Raw genomic sequence first — 21168 nt, 5'->3', positions numbered from 1 at the left:
GAGAGCATGGTGTAAAGATGGGCGCGATGACATGTTGTAGAGCAGTGACACTCAAACACCGGGCCGTGGCCGCAGAATAATTATGTATTTTTAATTTATTTTGTTATATCACACTCAAATTTTTACTGCATGCCATTGGTAAGCGCAGGGGTGAGAAGAGGTTTAAATTTATTAGCGCCTGCTTACTTTTAACCGTATGCCTTGAATAAGCGCAGGAGTGAGAAGAGGTTTTAAATTAATTAGCGCCCCGGCGGCTATTCAAGGAAATACGGTAGCTTTAATTATTGCCTCCCTCCCATTAACGGCCTGTGAGTACACGCCAGTGTTGTCATTTTAAGATGACTCCGTCTTGTGTCTCCTGACAGGCAAGTGGTTCAACTACGGTATCATCTTCCTAGTCCTCATTTTGGACCTCAACATGTGGAAGAACCAGATCTTCTACTCGCCCTTCGAGTATGGTCAGTATGTGGGGCCCGGCGACAGGATCTACATCGTGTACGACGCCGACACGCTCAATAATCTCAATATCAGCACGCTGACCTTTACCTGGCGCTCCGACAATGTGGATCCTGCCACCAACCGCAGCTACACGGAGGGAGACCTTTTGATGTACAGCCGCTACATCGGCCACGGCATGAACACCAAGTTCATGGCCTTCATCCCAACCCTGGGGGCGTTCGTCCTCTTTGGCTCGTTCATCTCGTTGTTGGGGCGCTTCCAGAAAAGCGAGAACTTCCAAAACCAAAACAAGGACAAAAGCTATAAGAGGATCCAGAGGAAGTCCCCATCGGCGTGCAGCAAGGAGATGGGCGTCACCCCTGAGGAGACGGACAGCGCCGTGATTAATAGCCTCAAACTACTGGGGATGCCGGTGCTGCTCTCGCCGGACGCAACGATTACGGCGGAAACCCAAGAGACGAACCCGAGCGTTGTGATTGACAACGTGGCTCAGGAAGAACTGGACGTCTTTTCTGACCCTAACACACACGCACCCGAATCCTGATCTTTGACCTGAGAGACATGTAGCATTTCCTTGTCCCCCTCTAAGCAAACCTATTCAGACTATAAATAGCGGGAATGTTGGTAAGGTACTCGCCTTTCTTAAGTTCTCATCTACTTTGGTGCCTTTCATCGAGGCCTGTTCCGGATCCCTTGACCCTATCAGGAGGCGACGGTTGTGCCTTGAAATTTCATACACAGTCTAATTATGCTTGTGTGATAACACACATACACTATTTATGACCTGCTGCATTTATATTATTGTATCCTTCTTGGGTGTAATCATTTCCTAGACGTGTTTACAAACATTTGTACTTAAAGCAACAACACTTGAAATCACTACGAGTCCACACACGTCTTAAATATACTGTTTGTTACTAAATAGAAGCAGACTCCTTATCATTGGCGGAAGAACAGTCCAGAATACAGAACAGGCCAAAAGCTTGAACACACCTTCTCATTTAATGGGTTTTCTTTATTTTCATGACTATTTACATTGTAGATTGTCACTGAAGGCATCAAAACTATGAATGAACACATGTGGGGTTCTGTACTTAACAAAAAAAGGTGATTATACCAAAAACCGGTTTTGTACAAACCCCTTTTCCATATGGGTTGGGAAATTGTGTTAGATGTAAATGTAAACGGAATACAATGATTTGCAAATCCTTTTCAACCCATATTCAGTTGAATGCACTACACAATCAAGATATTTGATGTTCAAACTTTTTTTTTTTTCAAATAATAATTAACGCGCCAAAGTAGTTGGGAAAGGGCATGTTCACCACTGTGTTATATCACCTTTTCTTTTAACACCACTCGATAAACGTTTGGGAACTAAGGAAACTAATTGTTGAAGCTTTGAAAGTGGAATTCTTTACCATTCTTGCTTTATGTAGAGCTTCAGTCCTTCAACAGTCCGGGGTCTTGTTGTCGTATTTTATGCTTCATAATGCGCCACACATTTTCGATGGGAGAAATGTATGGACTGCAGGCGGGCCAGGAAAGTACCCATACTCTTTTACGACGAAGCCACGCTGATGTAACATGTGGCTTCGCACTGTTTTGCTGAAATAAGCAGGGGCGTCCATGATGATGTTGCCTGGATTACAACATATTTTGCTCCAAAACCTGTATGGACCTTTCAGCATTAATGGTGCTTTCACAGATGTGTAAGTTACCCATGCCTTGGGCACTAATACACCCCTATACCATCACAGATGCTGGCTTTTGAACTTTGCGCCTATAACAATCCTGATGGTTATTTTCCTCTTTTTTCCGGAGGACACCACATCCACAGTTTACAAATATAATTTGAAATGTGGACTCGTCAGACCACAGAACACCTTTCCACTTTTCATCAGTCCATCCTAGATGAGCTCGGGCCCAGCGAAGCCAGCGGCATCCCTTTGTGTTGTTGATAAATGGCTTTCGTTTTGCATAGTAGAGTTTTAACTTGCACCTATAGATGTAGCGACCATCTGTAGTTACTGACAGTGGTTTTATAAAGTGTTCCTGAGCCCATGTGGTGATATCCTTTACACACTGATGTCGTTTTTTGATGCAGTACCGCCTGAAGGATCAAAGGTCTGTAATATCATCGCTTACGTGCAATGATTTGTCCAGATTCTCTGAACCTTTTGATGATTTTACGGACCGTAGATGGTAAAATTCCTAAATTCCTTGCAATAGCTCGTTGAGAAATGTTGTTCTAAAACTGTTCGACAATTTGCTTATAAATTGCTGACACTCGCCCCATCCTTGTTTGTGAATGACTTAGCACTTCATGGAAGCTGTTTTTATACCCAATCATGGCACCCACCTGTTCCCAATTAGCCTGCACACCTGTGGGATGTTCCATATAAGTGTTTGATGAGCATTCCTCAACTTTATCAGTATTTATTGCCACCTTTCCCAACTTCTTTGTCACGTGTCGCTGGCATCAAATTCCAAAGTTAATGATTATTTGCAACAAAAAAAATGTTTATCAGTTTGAACATCAAATATGTTGTCTTTGTAGCATATTCAAAAGAATATGGGTTGAAATGATTTGCAAATCATTGTATTCCGTTTATATTTACATTTAACACAATTTCGCGACTCATATGGAAACGGGGTTTGTATTCTAGTTCCTTCAAAATTGCCGCCCTTTGCTCTGATTACCGTTTTGCACACACTTGGCATTCTCTTAATGAACTTCAAGAGGTAGTCACCTGAAATGGTTTTTACTTCACAGGAGTGCTTTATCGGGGTTGATTAGTGGAATTTCTTGCTTTTACCCTTGGGGATGGGACCATCAGTTGTGTTGTGAATGAGAAAGTGTGTCCAAAAACTTTTGGACTGTACTGTATATGAGAGTCAATAAAAAGAGACCTGTCACCTTACAACTTGATCAGTAAAATTCTGGTAGTAATTCAAAAGTTTTTAGTTTTTTTTATAAATGAACTCCTTAAATGTAATAGAGATGAAAATTACTTAACATTCCAACAAGTCAGGATAAGGTTGAAAACTGACACATTTTTTCCAAAAGCGTTCTTTCGATTATCGCAGGGGTTACCTTAGGTCAGGGGTGCCCGTTACGTCGATCGCGAGCTACCGGTCGATGGCGGCGGGTGTGTCAGTCGATCACCAGCCTGGCATTGAAAAAATAGACCTAAAAATTAGCGATCATCAATCCTCACAATGATGTCACTTCCGCCACTTGATTGACATTCACGGCACCCGAGGGTCTTGTGAGATGACGCTGGCTGCTGCCAGATCGTTAAGAAAAATCAACCGACAGGAAGGCGAGAAACACTTTATTTCAACAGACTGTTGCGCCGTACCTGCCGTCAAAACTCTAAAGACAGACTGCACAGTTCCTGTCTTCACAATAAAAGCGCTGCTCCATCCTGCCTGCGCTAACAAAATACCGTATTTTTCAGACTATAAGTCGACGTTTTTTTCATAGTTTGGCTGGAATGCAACATATTCTCCGGACCGACTGTGGGACTGTGTGAAATTATTAACACATTACCGTAAAATATCAAATAATATTATTTATCTAATTCGCGTGAGCGATGAAGAAAATGTCCGCAATCATCAAATACACGCCAGCCAATAAGAATTTGGCGGGGGCGGGTCATGGCAGAACTGCATTGTGGGTCATGATATGCTATAGCAGGGGTCACTAACGCGGTGCCCGCAGGCACCAGGTCGCCCGTAAGGACCAGGTGAGTCGCCCGCTGGCCTGTTCAAAAAATAGGTCAAATTGCAGCACTTACCAGTGAGCTGCTTCAATTTTTAAAATTGTATTTATTTACTAGCAAGCTGGTCTCACTTTGCTCGACGTTTTTAATTTTAGGAGAAACATAACTCAAATAGAATTTGAAAATCCAAGAAAATATTTTAAAGACTTGGTCTTAATTTGTTTAAATAAATTCATTTATTTTATTTACTTTGCTTCTTGTAACTTTCAGAAAGACAATTTTAGAGAAAAAATACAACCTTAAAAATTATTTTAGGATTTTTAAACACATACACCTTTTTACCTTTTAAATTCCTTCCTCTTTTTTCCTGACAATTTAAATCAATGTTCAAGTTGTTTTTTTTTTATTGTAAAGAAAAATAAATACATTTTAATTGAACTCTTCATTTTAGCTTTTGTTTTTTTGACGAAGAATATTTGTGAAATATTTCTTCAAACTTATGATTAAAATTCAAAAAAACTATTCTGGCAAATCTAGAAAATCTTTACAATCAAATTTAAATCTTATTTCAGAGTCTTTTAAATTTATTTTCAATTTTTTGTTCTGGAAAATTTAGAAGAAATAATGATTTGTCTTTGTTAGAAATATAGCTCGGTCCAATTTGTTATATATTCTAACAAAGTGCAGACTGGATTTTAAACTATTTAAAACAAGTCAAGTGTACCCCGCCTTCCGCCCGATTGTAGCTGAGATAGGCGCCGGCGCCACCCGCGACCCCGAAAGGGAATAAGCGGTAGAAAATGGATGGATGGATAAAACAAGTCATCAAAATTCTAAAATTAATCTTAATCAGGAAAAATTACTAATGATGTTCAATAAATTATTTGTTTTATTTTTTTTAAAAGATTCAAGCTAGCTAGTTTTTCTCTTCTTTTTTTCGGTTGAATTTTGAATTTTATAGAGTCAAAATTGAAGATAAACTGTTTCAAAATTTAATTTTAATTTTTTTCGTGTTTTCTCCTCTTTTAAACCGTTCAATTTAGTGTTTTTTTCATCATTTATTCTCTACAAAAAACCTTCCGTAAAAGTAAAAAAAATGTACGACGGAATGACAGACAGAAATACCCATTTTTTTCATATATATAGATTTATTTATTAAAGGTAAATTGAGCAAATTGGCTATTTCTGGCAATTTATTTAAGTGTGTATCAAACTGGTAGCCCTTCGCATTAATCAGTACCCAAGAAGTAGCTCTTGGTTTCAAAAAGGTTGGTGACCCCTGTGCTATTAGCTACTGCCGGAGCTATTAAAATAGATCACATCAACATTGGCAGTAACTTATAAAAACTGAGAAGGACTGAACTGAAAGGCCACCGAAAAGGAAATCATATAATGCAGATTACAAGCTAGACGTAGTGAAATATGCTGCAAAGAACAGCAATCAAGCAGCAGAAAGAAAGGACGCTAGCGGGACGCATACCAGAGGCGACACAGAGGAAGAATATTTCATGGGATATATTGATTAGGAGTGACAGATTGTTTGGTTAAAGTATAGCATGTGTTATAGTTATTTGAATGACTCTTACCATAAAATGTTACATTTACATACCAGGCACCTTCTCAGTCTTATAACGTACACTTATTCAGCCTGTTTTTCACTATTCTTTGTTTATTTTAAACTGCCTTTCAAATGTCTATTCTTGGTGTTGGGTTTTATCAAATAAATTCCCCCCAAAAATGTGACTTATACTCCGGAGGGACTTATAGTCCAAAAAATCCGGTAAGAGTCTCAGAAAGCTGGCTTTAACAAGCTAGCAAGCTACGGAGTTTGCCGCCATTTCTTGTAAAGTGTATAAAAAGGAGTATGGAAGCTGAACAAATAAGATGCCAAAAACCGACCACTTTCATGTGGAATTGGACAGAAAGGAGGACTTTTTTTCTCCTCCATTTAAAAATGTGGAAGTTATCAACAATCAATGCAAGTCATCAGAATCAGGTCATACACCAACTTATATTCTTCTCTTAAAAGGGGAACATTATCACCAAACCTATGCAAGCGTCAATATACCTTGATGTTGCAGAAAAAAGACCCATGTATTTTTTTAACCGATTTCCGAACTCCAAATAGGTAAATTTTGTCGAATTAAACGCCTTTCTGTTTATCAGTCTTTTAGCGATGACGTCAGAACGTGACGTCACCGAGGTAACACACCAGCCATATTCATTTTCACATTACAAACACCGGGTCTCAGCTCTGTTATTTTCCGTTTTTTCGACTATTTTTTGGAACCTTGGAGACATCATGTCTCGTCGGTGTGTTGTCGGAGGGTGTAACAACACTAACAGGGAGGGATTCAAGTTGCACCACTGGCAAGAAATCTGCCGCCAGACCCCCATTGAATGTACCAAAGTGTCTACACATTTGACCGGCGATGCTAAGACAGACATGGCGCAGAGATGTATGGATAACCTGCAGATGCATTTACAACGATTAAGTCAACGAGATCACAAAGGTGAGTTTTGTTGATGTTGTTGACTTATGTGCTAATCAGACATATTTGGTCACGGCATGACTGCCAGCTAATCGATGCTAACATGCTACGCTAATCGATGCTAACATGCTATTAACACTAGCTGTATGTAAATTTGAAACTACATACTCACATTTAATGCGAAACAAACACTTACCAATCGACTGATTTAAGTTGCTCCAGTGTCACAAGATGCGAAAGTCCTGATCGTTTGGTCTGCACATTTTACCGGCGGTGCTAATAAGGCAGCCATGCTATGGGCCACTTCATTAGGTAAACCCACGCTATGGCCGAATAGAGTCAATAGCTATTCGCTCAATAGCTTCAATTTTTTTTCAATTTCGTTTTCGCTATCTGCCTCCATACTCCAACCATCTGTTTCAATACATGCGTAATCTGTTGAATCGCTTAAGCCGCTGAAATCCGAGTCTGAATCCGAGCTAATGTCGCTATATCTTGCTGTGGTAACCGCCATGTTGTTTGTATTGGCAGCACTGTATGACGTCACAGGGAAACGGATAGTGGTTTCGAAGATAGCGAAAATAGGGCACTTTAAAGCTTTATTTAGGGATATTTCGGGACCGGTAAAATTTTGAAAAAAACTTAAAAAAAGACAACGAGCCACTGGGAACTGATTTTTATTGTTTTTAACCCTTTTGAAATTGTGATAATGTTCCCCTTTAATGAAAGAAAGGAATCTATATGTGTTAAACATGCTTGTATGATCATCAAACACCTTTAAAGGCCTACTGAAACCCACTACTACCGACCACTAGGGTTGGGTATCGAGTATCGATTGGAACCGGGACTAACTTTCCGATTCTCCTGGAATCGTTCAAAAGTTAAAATTTCGATTCCTAGTTTCGATACCCAGTCCGCCGACCGGAAAAAAATAATAAGTCCGCCGGAAGTGTTAGCATAGCCGAGCCTATGTAGCCAAGCGAGTCAGTCAAGCATGGATAGCGGGCGTCGACGGTCGAAAGTGTGGCTTTATTTTACAAAAAAAAATGAAATATCGGCGAAATGTAACACGTGCGACAGGACTGTTTCGTGCTTAGGAGGGTGCACGTCGAACATGATGAAGCACCTCCAAGTTCATGGAGTACAAATAAATGCGTGTCCCGTCTTCGACAGGAGACACTATCAGTCCAGAACGCTCACGCATCCTGCCTGAGAAGGCGGATATGGTCATTTTCCTAAACAAGAACTGTCTCTGATGTTATACTGTACCTGCTGCTGATCTTGACTAGGTTTTGCAAGTTGTTTCTTATTGTTTATTTGCTTTTCTGCACCAGGTTAGCCCATCAGTGGGAGCACGGTAACATGTTTAAGTACCTGCAGCATCAAACACGTGTGTGTAAATGTGTTTACATGAGGTTTTCAAAAATAAAGCTCTCTTGATGAAAGTGTACCCCGGTGAAAATGTATTCATAATTTATAATATTTATATTCAAGTTCATAGATTTGATATTTATATTCTAGTTGAAAACAGCACTGTGAGGAATTTATAGTAAAGTTCATAAGTTAATATAATTAAAATTGATGGAAAAATGTCAGACTATTTCATTCAGAAAGACTGTAGGTTAGCTAGCTCATTTAAAATATCCTAAACTTTTTTTTGACCCTGCCTTTTTTATTTATTTTTTATTTTTTTAAAGAAAGAATTGGAATCGAGAATCGTCAGGAATCGGAATCAAAACAAAGAATCGGAATTGTTTGAATTCAAACAATACCCAACCCTACCGACCACGCAGTCAGTTTATACATCAATGATAAATTAAATCTTAACATTGCAACACATGCCAATACGGCCTTTTTAGTTTACTAAATTGCAATTTTAAATTTCCCGCGAAGTATCACCGGTTGTGGCGGACATGTTCTTCCAGCACTGCTCACGGCTAAAAGTCGTCTGCTTTAATCGCATAATTACACAGTATTCTGGACATCTGTGTTGCTGAATCTTTCGCAATTAGTTCAATTAATAATGGAGAAATCAAAGAAGAAAGACGTAGGTGGGAAGCGGTGTATTGCAGCTGCCTTTAGCAACACAAACAGCCGGTGTTTCCTTGTTTACATTCCCGAAGGTGAAGCTGTACTATGGAACAGAGCGTTCAAGCGAACATGGTTCCCGACCACATGTCAACCGGCAGGTTTCGGTGAGAAAATGGTGGTAATAAGTCGGCTCTTACCGTAGTTTTGAGCGGAGCTTGCGTCCTCCTGCAGCAAAGGCGGTCACCACACCCCTCCGACTTTCATGTACCATATAATCTCACTAGTAACACAATAAGCAGATAAGATTTTCCAGAATTATCCTAGTAAATGTGTCTAATAACATTTGAATCGCTCCCACTGCCCTCGCCTTTTTTTTCTCTAGTCCTTCACTCTCACTATCCTCATCCACGAATCTTTCCTCCTCGCTGAAATTAATGGGAAAATCATCGCTTTCTCGGTCCGAATCGCTCTCGCTGCTGGTGGCCATGATTGTAAACAATGTGAGGATGTGAGGAGCTCCACAACCAGTGACGTCACGCGCACATTGTCTGCTACTTCCGGTACAGGCAAGGCTTTTTTATTAGCGACCAAAAGTTGCGAACTTTATCGTCGATGTTCTCTACTAAATCCTTTCAGCAAAAATATGGCAATATCGCGAAATGATCAAGTACGACACAGAACGGACCTGCTATCCCCGTTTAAATAAGAAAATCTCATTTCAGTAGGCCTTTAACTTCTTAACAAAAACGTTTCTTTCATAAATAGATGAATATAAAATATATATATGAATGAGGTAGATCCCCTCGACTTGGTCAATTGAAAAGTAGGGGCACACCTGGGTTAAGTGAATTTCCAGGAACTAGGGACACAATTTTATTCATGAGAACTCTTTATGAAGCCTGCACACACTTATAACATTTCATGCACTATAAGATAGGTCAGCAACCTAAAATGTTGAAAGAGCCACATTGGACCAAAAGTCCAAAAACAATTATGTTTGGAGCCGCAAAAAAATAAAAGCCATATTACATACAGATAGTGTGTCATGAGATATAAATTGATTCAAGAGGACTTAAAGGAAACCAAATGAGCTCAAATATAGCTACAAATGAGGCATAATGATGCAATATGTACATATAGCTAGCCTAAATAGCATGTTAGCATCGATTAGCTTGCAGTCCTGCAGTGACCAAATATGTCTGATTATCACTCCACACAAGTCAATAACGTCAACAAAACTCACCTTTGAGCAGTCATGGACACCGTTTAAGTTTGGTGGACAAAATGAGACGGAAAAAGTAGTGGCAAAAAACAAGTCTTAGAAAGTCGGAGAAAGTTATACATGTAAACAAACTACCATGAGTTCAAGGACCGCCAAAATTAGTAGGACAAAATGGCGCTCGACAAATACTTGAATCAGTGAAGCATGTTTAATGTAAACAGTGTGCTTTATAACAATTAGGTATTGCAAATATTTCCCTTTCTGACAAGTGATGGACTAAATTATGCCAACCCTTTCACAAGGCATCAAATGTTTTCTTAGGTAGAACAATTGTAAAATAACTTACTTACTTATCAGATGTTCAAAGGTGTTGTGTAGAAAAATGTGTCATGTGAGCAGTTGTCCGCACCAAATACATTCCTAATTGCAAACATGCTCAAATTCAAAAGGAAGTTGATGTATGAACACAAAAGCTGTGCTTGTTCATAGAGTAAGAAAGGAAACATAACAATTATGATTTTAGCCCAACAAAAACATGATATTTACTGAATACATGTGATAGTAAACGATACAATACATTTATTTGAAATATATAGCAAAGCAATGCTCAGGCTAACATGAAATAACATAGAAAATAGATGTGGGTAATTTTCGACCCATGTGCATTGGAAGGGTAGTAGTAATACAAAAATATTTTTTATTCAAAAAGTATCAATCAATCAATCAACGTTTATTCATATAGCCCTAAATCACTAGTGTCTCAAAGGGCTGCACAAACCACAACACAAACAACTACGACATCCTCGGTAGGCCCACATAAGGGCAAGGAAAACTCACACCCCGTGGGACGTCGGTGACAATGAGGACAATGAGAACCTTGGAGAGGACCACATATGTGGGCAACTCCCCCCCTTTAGGGGACCGAAAGCAATGGATGTCGAGCGTGTCTAACATGTATGAAGAGAAAAAATAAAATAACAATTTTAATGACCAAAAACAAGTTAATTGAGGAATACCTGGAATACTGAAAGATTACATTCAATTATTGCAAAGAAACAGATTATAAAAACTTAGTTGGGTCACGTTTGACCCGTGTTACGCATCAAAGGGTTAAGCCTTTACAAGTAGCAAGTAATTTGCAGTCCATCTAGTACTATTGCGAAGTGCGAAAACAAGAAACACAAACTGCAAACATAGTAAAACAATCACTTACTGTACAATGTCCGCTGTCACTGGGATGCCGACTGATGGGATGTTTATATCTTTCAGCACAAAACTTGTGTTCCCCGTTTAGATGATGAATCCTTGCTACTCAGGTAGAAACTGCTGAGAGAGAACAAGCATTATATATTATATATATAATATGTGATATAAAGTTAATTATTTATTATTATTATTATTACTATTATTGTCTATTGTGAGCGAACTGTGTTGCTGAATTTCCCCCAGGGATCAATAAAGTACTTTCTATTCTATTCTATCCATTTTGCCACATCTTCGGGTCTCCATGTAATTTCAAAGTCTAACATTTTGGTTTATGGCCGCAACCTTCTCCTATACAAGAGAGAGGCACGATTTATAATCTCGTAGAAACTTTTACCAACTCAGAGGCGATGCAGCAGCAGCTGCAAATTATGTCAGTAGCTGCAGTACAAACAAAGCGCCATGTTTAAGAAAATAGTTCCTCTGCATTAGCTCTTATATTATGTAGCTAATACTTAGTTAATATACAAGTACTGAAATAATGATGGTAGATTTTTGTATGGTTTTTTTATGGGTGGAATAGAGGACTCAAATTGGCTACATTGTTGGTCACCTCTTGCTTGCATTTTTTAATTTATTTAGTATACACAAAAAAGAGAACGTTTGTGTTATTGTCTCACATAAGGAATGTGAATTATAGGACAAATTCAAAGTTCCCCTTTAAACAATAAACATGTATTTTGTGAAACACAAAAGACACCGATATCAAAATGACATTCTTAATTTCCAGTTAGTCCTTAAAAGGGATCCTACTATAAAAACATATTGCAGAATAAATAAAACATAACTTAAGGTGCGGAAGTAGGAACACATGTGGGATAAAAATAAAAAAATAATATTTTGCATATTTTGTGTTTCAATACGTTTAAAAATAATAGGGACGGCGTGGCGCAGTGGGATAGTGGCCGTGCGCAACCCGAGGGTCCCTGGTTCAAATCCCACCTAGTACCAACCTCGTCACGTCCGTTGTGTCCTGAGCAAGACACTTCACCCTTGCTCCTGATGGGTGCTGGTTGGCGCCTTGCATGGCAGCTCCCTCCATCAGTGTGTGAATGTGTGTGTGAATGGGTAAATGTGGAAGTAATGTCAAAGCGCTTTGAGTACCTTGAAGGTAGAAAAGCGCTATACAAGTACAACCCATTTATTTATTTATTATAAAATAATTGTTTTGAACATAATCTAAAAAAAAATGAACCGGGTTCTTTTTTTTTTTTCAAAGGCTGTGCTTTTAATTTGAAAGAATAAAGGACAACATTCGCATTGAACATACTACATTTTTATTGATTTACATTTAGAATAGAATGGACTTAATTGTCGTTGTATTCGCATATAACGGGATTAAGGACTCCAATTTAAGGTGCGGTTGTAGGTACAAATATGGGATTAAAATAAAATGAAACTATTTTGCATATTTTGTGTTTCCATATGTTTAATTGAAAATATAAAATAATTTTTTCGAAAATAGCCTAAAAAGATTGATCCGTGTTCTTTTTTTCAAAGTCTGTGCTTTTAATTTGAAAGAATAAAGGACAACATTCGTATTAAACATATACATTTTTATTGATTAACATTTAGAATAGAATTTATCATCATTATATTCGCATATAACGAGATTAAGGACTCCAATTTAAGGTGCGGTAGTAGTAACAATTATGGGATTAAAAAAAACAACTATTTTGCATATTTAGTGTTTCAATACGTTTAAAAAAAACAATTGTTTCAAATATAATTAAAAAAAATTGAACCGGGTTCTTTTTTTTTTTTTTCAAAGGCTGTGCTTTTAATTTGAAAGAATAAAGGACAAAATTCGCATTAAACATATACATTTCTTATTGATTTACATTTAGAATAGAATACAATGTACTTTATAGTTGTTATATTCGCATATAACGAGATTAAGGACTCCAATTTAAGATGCGGTTGTAGGAACAAATGTGGGATAAAAATAAAAAATAAATTTAATTTTGCATATTTTGTTTCAATATGTTTAATTACAAAATAAAATAATTGTTTCGAACAGTCTAAAAAAATTGAACCGGGTTATTTTTTTTTTTTCAAAGGCTGTGCTTTTAATTTGAAAGAATAAGGGACAACATTCGCATTAAACCTATACATGTTTTTATTGATTTACATTTACAATAGAATACAATGTACTTTATAGTTGTTATATTCGCATTTAACGAGATTAAGGACTCCAATTTAAGGTGCGGTTGTAGGAACAAATATGGGATAAGAATTAAAAATAAATTTAATTTTGCATATTTTGTTTCAATATGTTTAAATACAAAATACAATAATTGTTTCGAACATAGTCTAAAAAAATTGAACCGGTTTATTTTTTTTTTCAAAGGCTGTGCTTTTAATTTGAAAGAATAAGGGACAACATTCGCATTAAACATATACATTTTTTTTTATTTACATTTTGAATACAATAGAATGGACTTTATTGTCGTTATATTCACATATAACGAGATTAAGGACTCCAATTTAAGGTGCGAAAGTAGGAACAATTATGGGATAAAAATGTTGAAAAACTATTTTTCATATTTTGTGTTTCAATATGTTTAATTAAAAAAATTAAATATTTTTTTCAAACATAATCTAAAAAAATTGATCCGAGTTCGTTTTTCAAAGGCTGTGCTTTTAATTTGAAAGAATAAAGGACAATATTCGTATTAAACATACATTTTTATTGATTTACATTTAGAATAGAAATTGAATTTATCGTCATTATATTCGCATATAAAGAGATTAAGGACTCCAACTTAAAGTGCAATAATAGGAACAAAATATGGGATAAAAAAAACAACTATTTTGTATATTTTGTGTTTCAATACGTTTAATTACTGCAATGGTGTGTCGACTTGTCCAGGGTGTGCCCTGCCTTCCGCCCGAGTGCCGCTGAGATGGACTCCAGCGACCCCAAAAGGGACAAGCGGTGGAAAAATTGAAGGATGGAATACGTTTAATTAAAAAGTTAAATAATTGTTTCGAACATAGTCTAAAAAATTTGAACCAGGTTCTTTTTTTTCCCAAAGGCTGTGCTTTTAAATTTGAAATATTTAAGGACAACATTCGCATTAAACATACATTTTGTATTGATTTACATTTAAAATAGAATAAAATGTACTTTATTGTCATATTCGCATATAAATGGTCCCTAGTGTGTGAATGTGAGTGTGAACGTTGTCTGTCTATCTGCGGTGAGGTGGCGACTTGTCCAGAGTGTACTCCGCCTTCCGCCCGATTGTAGCTGAGATAGGCTCCAGCGCCCCCCGCGACCCCAAAAGGGAATAAGCGGTAGGAAATGAATGGAAATAAAATATAAAGAATGAATAAATAATCTAAGAACAGCCAACAAATCATTTGTTTATTCTGTTCAACAATTGTATTTTTATTAATTAAGCTACAAATAAACAAAATAATTAAAAAAAAAGTTTTTTAATATCAAAATTTGCCTTTTTTCAATAAAAAATGGTTTCCCAATGTACAAAAAATGTTTGAATTATTGGCCTTGTGTGCAAGAAAAACCCGTTAAAAACTGCAGCATTTCTCCTCATGTCTGTCATTTTTCTATTCTAAACACGATCAAAGAAACCGAGTGTGTTTTAAGTCAAAACTAAAGCATTACGAATAATATTGAATCATTTGTCCTTTTTGAGCTCGGAGCTAAAAGATCCATTTGCATAGATTGCGGACCACTTTGGAAGAAAGTGGTCTAATTTAATAACAAATATATCACTCAGACTTAAGTGCAATAATAGGATTTGCCTTTGCATTTACCCAAATTACATGCACTCTGTTCACGACCGTACACTATAATGATATAATAATTCGGAATACATTTATACCCAACTATATTTGGAAAAAAAAAATAATGTGCGGTCAGCAAGAATGAAAGGATGGAGATAGCTGATTAAATATTGATTTTTGTGGCATAGAAGCTTTTTTTACGATCAACTATAAAGTACATATTCACAATCATATTATGAGGATGTTTAATTTGGCAGGAAATGCATGTTTATTTAATGCACATTTGGTTTAACGCTACACATGTCATTGTGTGTACGTTGTGGACGCTTGTGCGACAACGTTACGATGCTTTGTTTTTTTTTAGCATAACTGTCTAAAAAGATTTCAGTCGTGTGGCCTAAACATTAGGAAGATATTTGTCAGGACTGTGACATGAATTTATTTTGCTTCATCTACGCAAAGGATGATTCAAACGGGCAAGACGTGAACGTAAGTACATGGTTTTTATTTATACACTATGATACAAAAAGGCAAAACAAAAAGCACGCTCAATGGCGGATAATAATCTATGCTAAAACTTAGAACAAAAACAGCACATTGGCAATACTATCTCCAAAATAAACAGAAGATAGTATAAAAGGCACAAGGCAAACCAAAAACTAGCACTGAGGCTTATAAACAAAGAAGTCTTACGTGGCGTGGTCAAACAAACAGCATGGCAAAGCATGAGGGTCCAGCAAGGAAAGGTAGGTGCGTAGTCATGATTATTCAACACAGTCCAGTAGGTAAAGAAGCCAGGGCCGAGGAAAGGAAAACAAATGACTTAAGTACTGCTGTGGTAATTAGAACCAGGTGTGAGAGGCTGAGGATCGGGGCGTGACTAAGGGGACCAGGTGGAAACTAATGGGTTGGCATGGAAACAAACAAAACCAGGAAGTGCAAAACGTGAAGCAAGAGTCAAAAAACAAAACAAAACGTGACCAAACATAAACCTGATTTACAGGCATGACAATATTCTACAGAAATACAAGAGGCTTTAAAGCAGGGATGTCAAACTGGTTTTCATTGAGGTCCACAATAATGTATGAATTTCCCTCTGGTTGTCATTATTAATTATATACTGTGGTGGGCACCAAGACCATGCTCATACTCAGAGAAGGGGTGTGGTTTTGCGTTTTGGGAGAACACATAAAAAGTGCATGTTGTGTTGTATTATGATGATTCTCATGTTGGCAGTCTACAATAAAGACATTGAAGAGACAACGTTCTGTTTCTTGCATTTGCCACACACGCGGAAGAGGTGTCTTCGTCGGCCATGTCGCCCCAGCTCCAGCAAACTGCGACTCCAGCAAACTGCAAACTTCCAGAGTTCTGGCAGAGCGACCCAGCATCTTGGTTCCAGCACATTGAGTCACTTTTCAACCTGCAGGGAATCGACGGCGACGACTCTCGGTATCATCTGGTGGTGACAGCCCTTGACAAGGAAACTACTCGCCGCGCTATGCAGCTGTTGCGAGACCCTCCACAGAGCGGCAAGTACACCGCCCTCAAGAATCTCCTGCTTCAAAGATTCACTCTGACTGACGCTGAGAGGGCGGATAGACTTCTTTCCCTGCCGGGTTTGGGCGATGGCACCGCCGTGGATTTGATGGACAGTATGCTGTCGCTGCTGGGATCCGAAGAAGGTGGGTTCTTTTTCCCACATCTTTTCTTCCGGCGGCTTCCACCTGCAGCCCGCGCAGCGCTAGATAACTCCACTTCCCTGGCCTCCCGCGATTACCAGGGCTTGGCTGAAGAAGCTGACCGGGTGCTGGTGGCTTCCAGACGGTTTGCCGTGCAGAGCGTGGAAGCGACCCCGCTGCAGACGGCGGAGGAGGCCGACCCAGCAGTAGTGGCGGGAGTCACTACCCGGAAAAGGCGCGAAACTGGCCAGTGCTTCTTCCATCAACGTTTTGGCGCCAAAGCTCGACGGTGTGTCCCTCCTTGCTCCTTCACGGCCTTGGGAAACTCCAACGCCGGCGTTTAGTAGCGGAAGTGGGCGCCGGCAAAACAAGCAAGCGGCTTTTCATCACTGACTCGTCGTCAAGGAGACGTTTCCTGGTGGACTCTGGTTCGCAAGTCAGCCTGCTACCTGCCACAAACGCGGACAAGGCGACAGGTGGCTGCGGGCCGCTGCTGAGTGCCGCCAACGGCTCATCAATTGACACTTTCCGCTTCAGGTTGGTGACTGTTTGCTTCAATGGACGTAATTTCCAGTGGAATTTTATCATCGCCGCCATCACAGTCCCCATTATTGGCGCGGATTTTCTGTGTGCTAATGGACTGCTTGTTGATGTTGCTAACCGCCGATTGATTGATGCTGTGTCTTTTTCATCTTTTACATGTAAGGCAGGGGGACTTGGACCGTTAACACACGCTAATTATTCGGTATCTGGTGACGTTTTTCAGCGTTTGCTGGCGGATTTTCCGTCGTTAACCACTCCCACTTTCTCCACCGCGGACACTAAACACGGCGTTGAACATTTTATTCCCACTGTGGGCCCGCCAGTTTTTGCGCGCGCGCGCCGTCTTGACGCGGCTAAATCGACCATTGCTAAAGAGGAGTTTGCTACTATGGAACGTTTAGGCATCGTTAGGCGTTCTAACAGCCCTTGGGCTTCCCCCTTGCACATGGTGCCTAAGTCAGACGGTTCCTGGCGCCCTTGTGGGGATTTTCGCCGCCTTAACAACATCACAACGCACGACCGCTACCCTATTCCGCACATCCAGGACTTTTCGGCGCGCCTGGCTGGTGCCGCCATTTTTTCAAAGGTAGACCTAGTTCGCGGTTATCACCAGGTTCCGGTGCGCGCCGAAGACGTGCCCAAGACCACAGTAATAACCTCGTTTGGGCTTTTTGAGTTCCTGCGTATGCCTTTTGGCCTTAAGGGGGCAGCACAAACCTTTCAAAGATTAATGGACTCAGTGTTGCGCGGCTCAATTTTGTATTTGTTTATCTCGACGACATTTTGGTGGCGAGTCCTTCAGCTGAGGAGCACCAGTCACATTTAACACAGGTGTTCAAACGGCTTGACGAGCACGGACTGATCGTAAATCCTTCTAAATGTCAGTTTGGGCTGTCGGAGATTGATTTTTTAGGTCACCGTATTTCGTCGCAGGGTGCGATTCCTTTGCCTTCGAAGGTGCAGGCAGTGGCGGATTTTCCTCGCCCCTCCACTGTCAAAGCTCTGCAGGAGATTTTGGGCATGATTAATTTTTATAATCGGTTCCTTCCGCGCGCTGCCCACCTCCTGCAGCCTCTTTATGGTGCCCTACGTAACAAAAAGGCTAGCGATTCCCTCGAATGGACTCCTCAGCGGGTCCAAGCTTTTCAGAAGGCAAAATCCGCACTCGCAGGGGCTACTCTTCTCGCCCACCCTGTTTCCATGGCGCCCGTGGCTTTGACGACAGATGCGTCTGATGTCGCCGTGGGTGCTGTGGTTGAGCAGCGGGTGGCGAATGTGTGGCAGCCCCTTGCGTTCTTCAGTCGTAAACTGCGGGACAACGAGCGGAAGTACAGTGTATTTAACCGTGAATTGTTAGCACTGTATCTCGCAACACGCCATTTTCGTTTTCTGTTGGAGGGTCGGTCTTTCACGGCTTTTGTGGACCACAAACCCCTGACGTTTGCCATGTCAAAGGTCACAGAGCTTTGGTCAGCCCGTCAACAGCGTCATTTGTCGTCTATCTCTGAGTTCACTACGGACATTCAGCATGTGGCCGGTAAGGCCAACCCTGTGGCCGACTGTCTCTCGCGCGTCCTTGTGTGCCCCGTGCAGCTTGGTTTAGATTTTTCGGGAATGGCCGCTGACCAGCCCGACGACCCCGGCATCCGCGCACTCACAGCTGAAGGTACGGCGCTTGTGCTCAAGGAGGTGGTGGTGCAGGACGGCGGTCCCTCCCTCCTCTGCGATGTGTCCACTGGCCGTCCGCGACCTGTCGTCCCGGTAGACTGGCGCCGCCGGGTTTTTGACGCGATACACTCCCTGTCACACCCTGGCGTTCGGGCTTCCGTCAAGTTGGTTGGTGCCAAGTTTATTTGGGCTGGCCTTAGGAAGGATGTTAGGCAGTGGGCAGCCGCATGCGTGGCATGTCAGCGCGCCAAGGTCCATCGGCACACTAAAGCGGCCCTCGTACCATTTACAATTCCAGTCAGGCGGTTTGACCACGTGCATGTGGACTTAGTTGGCCCCCTCCCTCCATCCCAGGGATATACACACTTGCTAACGATGGTGGATCGTACTACCAGATGGCCAGAAGCAGTTCCTCTTTCCTCCACTGCCTCTGTGGACGTTGCCCGTGCATTTCTGTCGGCCTGGGTTGCGCGTTTTGGCACGCCATCCGATATCACCTCGGACAGGGGATCCCAGTTCGTGTCAGAACTTTGGTCAGCGTTGGCGCAGTCATTGGGAGTGCAGGTGCACCGTACGACAGCCTACCATCCCCAAGCTAACGGCTTATGTGAACGTTTTCACCGGTCGCTTAAGGTGGCTCTGCGTGCGGCGCTCTGCAAGGTTTCTCATAGTCATCATTGTTACCGACGTCCCACTGGGTGTGAGTTTTCCTTGTCCTTATGTGGGCTCTACCGAGGATGTGGTTGTGGTTTGTGCAGCCCTTTGAGACACTAGTGATTTAGGGCTATATAAATAATCATTGATTGATACCACTGTTTTTTTTGTTTTGTTTTTAAGGAAAAAGCTAGCAGCTTATCGTATTTTTCAGAGTATAAGTCGCCCTGGAGTATAAGTTGCACCTGCCGAAAATGCATAATACAGAAGGAAAAAAACATATAAGTCGCACTGGAGTATAAGTCGCATTTTGGGGGGAAATTTATTTGATAAAACCCAACACCAAGAATAGACATTTAAAAGGCAATTTAAAATAAATAAAGAATAGTGAACAACAGGCTGAATAAGTGTACGTTATATGAAGCATAAATAACCAACTGAGAAGGTGCCTGGTATGTTAACGTAACATATTATGGTAAGAGTCATTCAAATAACTATAACATATAGAACATGCTATACATTTACCAAACAATCTGTCACTCCTAATCGCTTAATTCCATTAAATCTTACACGTCTAGTTTCTTACGTGACTGAGCTAAATAATATTTGATATTTTACGGTAATGTGTTAATAATTTTACACATAAGTCGCTCCTGAGTATAAGTCACACCTATTAAAAAAACTATAACTTATAGTCCGAAAAATACGGTGGTTGCCAGAATTGTACTATTAAATTGACATTGGTTTTTATAACATTGTATTGTTCATAGAAAAACAGTACAAGATCTTTTTTTTATTCTGGCAATTTAGCTGCCAACTTTTGTACCGTAAAAACAAATGCATCGTCTTTCCATTTACAAATGATACAGTATGTGTGTTGTTGTATTTTATTTTTTATTATATCGTATGTACAGTACACTGTGTGCTTTTTTTTCCTCATCTCTCTTTTTCTTTGAAAGTGTAATTTTACTGGCTTTATTTACATCATTGCCAGGGGACTACAGATGAAAAACTAGCCTTCTGGCTTTTTTAACCATGGGTAGTCAGCATACTTTCCAACCCTCACTATTTTTCCGGGAGACTCCCGAATTTCAGTGCCCCTCCCAAAAATCTCCCGGGGCAATCGTATTCCCGAATTTCTCCAGATTTACACCCGGAGAACAATATTGGGGGCGTGCCTAAAGGCATTGCATTTAGCGTCCTCTACAACCTGTTGTCACATCCGCGTTTCCTCCATACAAACAGCATGTCGGCCCAGTCACATAATTAAAATTTTACAAACAAGTGAATGCAAAGCATACTTGGTCAACAGCCATACAGGTCACACTGAGGGTGGCCGTATAAACAACTTTAACACTGTTACAAATATGCGGCACACTGTGAACCCACACCAAACAAGAATGACGAACTAATTTCGGGAAAACATCCGCACCGTAAAACATAAATGCAACAGAACAAATAATCAGAACCCCTTGTAGCACTAACTCTTCCGGGATGCTACAATGTACACCCCCGCTACCACCAAACCCCGGCCACCCCAAACTCCGCCCACCTCATCCCCCCATCTCCTCAATTCGGAGGTCTCAAGGTTGGCAAGTATGGTAGTCATGTGTTTTATTAAATAGCATTGTCCCTTTTGAAGTAAACTTATCTTAATCTTACAGTAATTGACC

The 21168-nt window shown here is 40.2% G+C and overlaps 1 protein-coding gene across 2 annotated transcripts in view; it reads left to right on the top strand.

Moving 5' to 3' along the window:
* The window catches only part of tmem117 (transmembrane protein 117), a 200630-nt gene extending 184455 nt beyond the window's left edge, over positions 1 to 16175 (top strand). For both annotated transcript variants that reach the window (XM_061916756.1, XM_061916757.1), the window contains one exon: positions 366 to 16175. In XM_061916756.1, the coding sequence (XP_061772740.1) occupies positions 366 to 1003 (638 nt within the window). In that variant the 3' untranslated portion in view covers positions 1004 to 16175. The remainder of the gene's footprint in view (positions 1 to 365) is intronic.
* The last annotated feature ends 4993 nt before the right edge of the window (positions 16176 to 21168 follow it).

The sequence above is a fragment of the Nerophis ophidion genome, linkage group LG12 (genome assembly GCF_033978795.1).
Source record: "Nerophis ophidion isolate RoL-2023_Sa linkage group LG12, RoL_Noph_v1.0, whole genome shotgun sequence".
Taxonomy (NCBI): Eukaryota; Metazoa; Chordata; class Actinopteri; order Syngnathiformes; family Syngnathidae; genus Nerophis; species Nerophis ophidion.
The sequence above is the reverse complement of the archived record's forward strand: the minus strand, read 5'-3'. Positions and strand labels throughout refer to the sequence as shown.